At 39.1% G+C, this 6,170-nt stretch overlaps 1 protein-coding gene across 4 annotated transcripts in view; it reads right to left on the minus strand.

Annotated features, from left to right (window-relative positions):
* The window catches only part of ANO1 (anoctamin 1), a 166,334-nt gene that overhangs the window by 53,149 nt on the left and 107,015 nt on the right, over window positions 1–6,170 (minus strand). For all 4 annotated transcript variants that reach the window (XM_019519443.1, XM_019519440.1, XM_019519441.1 and 1 more), the window contains one exon: window positions 5,162–5,296. In XM_019519443.1, the coding sequence (XP_019374988.1) occupies window positions 5,162–5,296 (135 nt within the window). The remainder of the gene's footprint in view (window positions 1–5,161; window positions 5,297–6,170) is intronic.

The raw sequence follows: 6,170 nt of genomic DNA on the forward strand, positions 1-6,170 counted from the left end.
TAAAACAAATGCAAAGGTTGAGGTCAAGTCATTTTTCATCCTCCAATTGTCTCTTTTCATCAGTCATCTCATCTCTCCTCTACACGTTATGTGTCACTTAATGCATGTTCATTCTGAAAGACTGATGAACACCCATCTCTCTCCCTTTGATTACTTTTCTTCTTAAATTACAGGAGGACTTAGAAGTCCCAGTCAAAATCAGGTCCTTACTATGGCCCCAGGTCCAACTTCCATTCAGGTCAAGTGTTAGGAGGAAATAATTTCCTATGTTAAATATAATGAATTAGTGCCTATCCTGAAATACTTATAATGTATATAGAGAAGTCATACTAGGGATAGGAGAAAGGAAATATCCCCATTTTACATGTGGGACATTCAGGCACAGAGGGATTAAGTATATAACAGCTAAGAATTGCTCCCAGATCTCCTGAGGTCCAATTTAGTGCCTCAGTAGAACTGTTACCCCTCTCTACTGTGCTCCAGACTATCCTCTAACTTTTCTTTTTTCTGGCACTGTGATATAAGAGATGTTTGACCTTAGAGGAAGGCATTAGATGATAATTTTAGAAGCATGTTAAATGAAATTGGTTCAGTGTTTTTGGCTTTGTCCTGCACTCCAGTTAATGGGAAAAAGAGACTATCTATTAGTCTAGCCCTAAATTTCTGAATAGTATAAGAAAGAGTACCTGGGATCTGTCATTATCATCACAATATACGTGAATCTCAGCTCAATGTTTTTAAAGGGACCTTAACCAAAATGCTAATTTTGTTCCTACAGTTATTTTTAGAGGTAATCACTAGCATTTGAAACTGACAGATTCAAGGGCTAATTCTCTAGTCCTACTCAACTCAGCTGGACAAAATTGGTGGGGGTATGTGCAAAATTTGCTTTAACTTGTGCCAGTATACAGCATATATTGTAGCAGCCCCTAGGTTGCTTTGTGTAATTTATGACTGGCTGTTTTTGGTTCCCAGCAACATTCTAGCACCTAGAGCAAAGAGACAATGTTCCCTCAGAAAATCCTTATTTTGGTGGCTAGCTAGGGTTAGCAAAAGAGCAGGTTTGTTGGCTTTCTACCACCAGAGGTTCTCTCCATTAGAGATGTCTTTTAGGCTAGGGACAGAAATTACACACAAAGTGATCAGAAACTGGTTCAAATCTGTAACGCAACAGAAGTTCAGGGCAGGAAAACCACTTTCAAAATCGCCAAAACTGGTTTAAGTTAAACCTGGATGGATGTAGTATCAGACTTAACTGATTTCAGTTAATTGGTTTATTGAAGTTTTGTCCAAGATCCCCTACCAATTCAAGTAAAGTCACAGGGCTCAGATAGAAGTGTAGCTTGCTGCTGTAACTGAGAATGTTTTGCAAGAAGCGTTCTGAGTTACAATCCCCTGGAACAAACAGAAATTCACTGTTGGTTCTAGGAAGCACGGGAATCTAGCAACAGCCCCTGCTCCCTGCTAGGCTGCAAAGTTTTCAGAACGGAAGGGAGAAAGGGAGTGGAGGGAGCTCATTCTAGTGGTTCCCCAGTCAGTACTGGAGGGTTGGATAGGTGAATTGGAGGCCCCCACCTTCCAGTGGAGGCTGAAAGACCCCCAGACCGAACTCCCTCCATTGTCTTTCCCCACTCCCATTCTGAAAACAGTGGCCCAAGCTGTCGGCTTTAGCTAAGCAGCGAGGTGTACTCTAGTGCCCCCCAGCTTCTGGCCTGGGCCACTGCAGACATGTGGCTGCATTTTTGGAATCAAAAGTGTATGTCTGTTCACTTGCTTATCAGTTCAAGCTATACAGCTAAGACTAACCTATGAAGATTGAATTGATTCAGTCTCAGGCTTTTTGACTGTCTGTACTTAGCCCTACTAGTCAAGCTGTCTAAATCTTGACAGTTACCAGACTGATACAAAGCCACCCGAGCAGACCAGTCTTTAGATATACAATTACTTGACCTGCAGTGTAAGTATCCTTATTTCTTGTCCATATCTAAATTCTACAGTTGATTATGTACTTGATCATAGAAGAAAAACTGGAGATGCAAAATTAGAGGTCTTTTTGAAAATTTATAATGACTACATAATTACATTATTTAGTTACAATATAGTAGGCCCCTGTATGTTAGTGATTTGGCCACACTGCCTACACATTCTTGTTTTGTCTCCGTGTATGCAGTAGCTATGTATTATTTTGACAGGCAGCATTAACATCCACCATTTGTGGAATGATCTTGCTACACCAATGAAGTTTTGCTTGGGTTTTTTAACATTAGTAAATAAATTGCTCTACAGTTATGAAAAAAGACACCTACAACAAATCAGCCTGAATCATTATTTCAGAACAGTTCCTAGCAAGAGTTTGCTGATGGTTCTTAATTTTTTTATCACATCTAAACATTTTAGGTTTAAATTAACTAACAGAAACAGAAGTAATTGCAGGAGTAAATATGAATAAAGTACTAACAACATGCTAAAACCATGCCCTTTTTTATCTACAGGCTATTTTAAATAATCTCTTTTTAACATATCTGTTTTCCAGGTTCTACTTTCTGAGGACATGCTATTTGTTTTGTACATATTTCAGCTTCCCATATTGGAAAATAACTCTTAGATGAATGTTTTGCCATGAATATTGCAAATATTTATGCCATATCAGGTAGACTGATAGCCCTGTACAACTAATCTTATTAATTAAATATTGCAGTGATTCTCAACTAGTGTGCCATGAGATTCTTTGAAGGTAGAGGAGATGGCTCAGGTATGGAGGCAGGAAGCAGGCAGATGTAGGTTCAGGCTTGCTCCTGCCTGGCTGTTCCCCTGCCTGGCCCCTCTGCAAAAAGGTAAGCACTGTAATAAATAAGTTAGTTTTTGAAATGGGATGTGGCTGAATTCACAAAATTAAGGAAAGGTGCCTTGAGTCTAATGAAGGGTACCTTGAGTCTAAAAAAGGTTGAGAACCACTAGTATATTGTATTGTAAAATAATAATTGGGTGTTAAAATTTTAGTGTGGGTGAACACCGGTAACTCAAAACAATTTTCCTTTCTATATTCTGGATTTTGAGAGCTCAGTTCTGAAACCTGCAGAACTCCAGTATTTAACAGAAACAGAAAGTAGTCATATCTTCCCTGTTAGTGACTTCCTTGGTGTGAAGAAATCCTCATCACATTTACAGTACTTGTAGTAAAAGAGCTAGGCTGGGGAAGGGATGGAAGTGTGGCCAGAACACTATGTTCTGGCAGTTGTGAACCAGCAGATAGGCCCTAGACAGACAGAGTAGATTAATGAAGTCTATGAGACTGAGGCTGGCATAGAATCAGTCTTGAGACTGAGAAGCTGCAGGCAGTTGCTTCCTGGCAACTTAGCTTGTGTTTTACCCAGTCCTGGACTTTAATGGCAAAACACTTTTATATGTATGTAACATTTTATTTGGGGTTTCTAGCTGCTTTAATCATACTGCAGAAGGAAAATCCACCATTCCATATAAAATTCTATAATAACCTTTATTTTTGTGCTGTAAACTAATCATATTTATTAAGAATCATGTTATTTTGGATGACAAATAAAACAAACCCCAGGAAACTAAACACCTCTCATCATTCATCCCTAGATTGATATGACCTATTTCTGATCAAACATATGGAAGTTTTTTGATGCAGCAGAAATTATAACAGTTTGAGACTCAAGAGCGAGGCTTTCTTAATTCTCCAACTGTTGACAGAGGCATTTTAGACCTAATTTATACAAGATTTATAGAAGGTTTAAGATCAATCATACCTTTACTACACTAGCTAAGAAAATTAACTGCTGCAAAACCTTTGCCAAATGATCAGATATGAGCACGCTTATTCATTAAAGCCCAGATTCTGAAAACATGCACACGTTTAGGTTTGCATATCTGAGTAATCACATTAGGTCAGATCCATATAGCTCTTACTTTTGCCTTGGCTTTGATGCCTAAAACCTAGGTGCCCCACTACAGAAAGATGATAAAAAATTGATATAATTATGTGCTTAGGATCCTTGTGAAATCCAGTTAGGTAGGAGACAGGTGCATTCAGAGTGCCTAAACACTGAACAGAAAGGCACTTGCTGCAAGTGAATAGGGAACACCAGGTGCAGCAGCATGTCTGAGCCTCTAACTCCTTTTTAGAGATAAGGTGTCTATTTTAATTGTTCACATTTGGTTCCTTTGTCATTTTGAGATTCAACTCAGCACCCAGTCTTTACTTTTGCATGAAGGGGTGAGCTAAGTAGCATAGTTCTTAGTGTGCTTGCCACCAATGTGGGTATGGCCAGGGATATTTCCAATTACTTCTAGACTTGTACTCTAACCACAAGGCTAGTAAGAGATGGATAGCCTATCTTGCCCTGCCTCTTCCATTCTGTAATTAACTGCATAGTTGCTGTCAGTATCAAAACGTCAGCAGGTTTGCTCTCCAATCATCTCAAGAACTGTAACTTAAACTACTTCATAGAACCCACCTAGTTTGCAACAGAGTTTAGGCAGCAGTTAGGCACCAAGGCTGCTAACTCGGATTACTTCTGGGACCTAAATGGAGGTGCCTAATAAATTAGATTACCTAAGTGATTAAGCAGGACCAACCCCAACTAGATCATTCCAGTCAAGGCTTTATTGATCCAGGCCTTACAAACTTCCAAGGATGGAGACTCTACCACCTCTCCAGGTAAATCCATTCCAGTGCTTCACCACCCTCCTAGTCAGGAAGTTTTTCTTAATATCCAGCCTATTCAGTGAAAGTAACTACATGCATAAAGTTAAGTGACATGTGCAGCTATATCATGGTCACCTGTGTGTGAAATTCACTCCAACACAGAGGAACAAGGCTTGTATTACAATTGTGTAAAAAAGATCATGTGACTGACAGAATAGGGAAAACCATGGAAGACAGCAGTGGAGATAGAACAAGGTTTGTATGCAACTTTGGGATGAAGATCCGTTGATTCTGTCACACTGTGCAAGTGAAGCAAAATGGTTGTTACCTATGTAAGCTAGGGAGCAGAAGATTTTATTGTCTGAATCCCATATATCATCAACAAAAACTCAAACTATTGATGTAATGATTTTAGTTACTTTCATATACACATATATCATTTTTTAAGGAAATGAGTGTGTATGAATGTGTATGCATGAACATTTTTGTTACCTTGGTATGTTCTCATCCACAGTTGCACAGCCATACAGGAATACAATAATCCCTACAATAGAAGCTGGAATGAGCATTTGTGTGTAAACTCCCAGCCAGGCAAAATATAGTCCAATCTTCTCTCCAAAATATTTTCTGAAATACATCGAGGAAAGAAGTGTGATACATCTGCTATTTCTTAGAATATATCATAGCTAAAATTATAAATAACAACTGGCTGAACTTAAAAGTAAGGTCTGTTGACATCCTCAGTAGAACCAAACTTTTGCCTTCTGTTGCATACACCAATACCTTCAAATTTTGTGTGAAAACAAATCACTCTAAACTTGTATTTTGCTCTCATCTTCTCTGAAAAGTTTACTTCATAGACTTCCAAATCTGAACAGCAAGAGTGTTAATCAATAGTGATTAAGAATACGAAGAGTATGCATTCTTTTCTGAATCAAAATTTCTCTCTGAACTGTGTTTTGAATATACTGGGAAGATATGGCCAACACTAGAAAAGTTAAGTAGTTTTCAAAAAAATAATCTTTGCCTTCTCTTGCTGATCATACTAAACTAGTAACTCAGAATATGGATATATATATATATAGAATCAAGTTATCATTAGGTAAACTAAGATCAGAACTTACAGTGTTAACTATTATGCCAGCATGCCCTCCCTTAACTGCAGTAAATGCAGGGTAGTAAATGCCCAACGTCACTGCACCTTTTCCATAGTGTAGAAATGGACACATGGGCTGCTAGAGGATGCAAACAAGCATTTGCCACACTCAGTCTATGTCTAGGTGTCTTACTTTAAGTTGCCTATACCTATACCAAGAGTGACACACGCAGCGGTTTGCTGCTGCCAGGAGCAGTGTAGATAGCTGTTTGCTGCTCCTAGGAGCAGTGTGGGGAGCCTGATGCAAGTAACTCAGGGTGGGAGAAGGGGTAGGTGGGATGGAGGGGGCTGGCAGGTCTACAGGGGAGAGGGGATTGGTGTGTCCACAGAGTGGAGGGTCAGGAG

This window comes from Gavialis gangeticus, unplaced genomic scaffold (genome assembly GCF_001723915.1).
Source record: "Gavialis gangeticus isolate Ggan-Ray unplaced genomic scaffold, GavGan_comp1, whole genome shotgun sequence".
NCBI classification, from domain to species: Eukaryota; Metazoa; Chordata; order Crocodylia; family Gavialidae; genus Gavialis; species Gavialis gangeticus.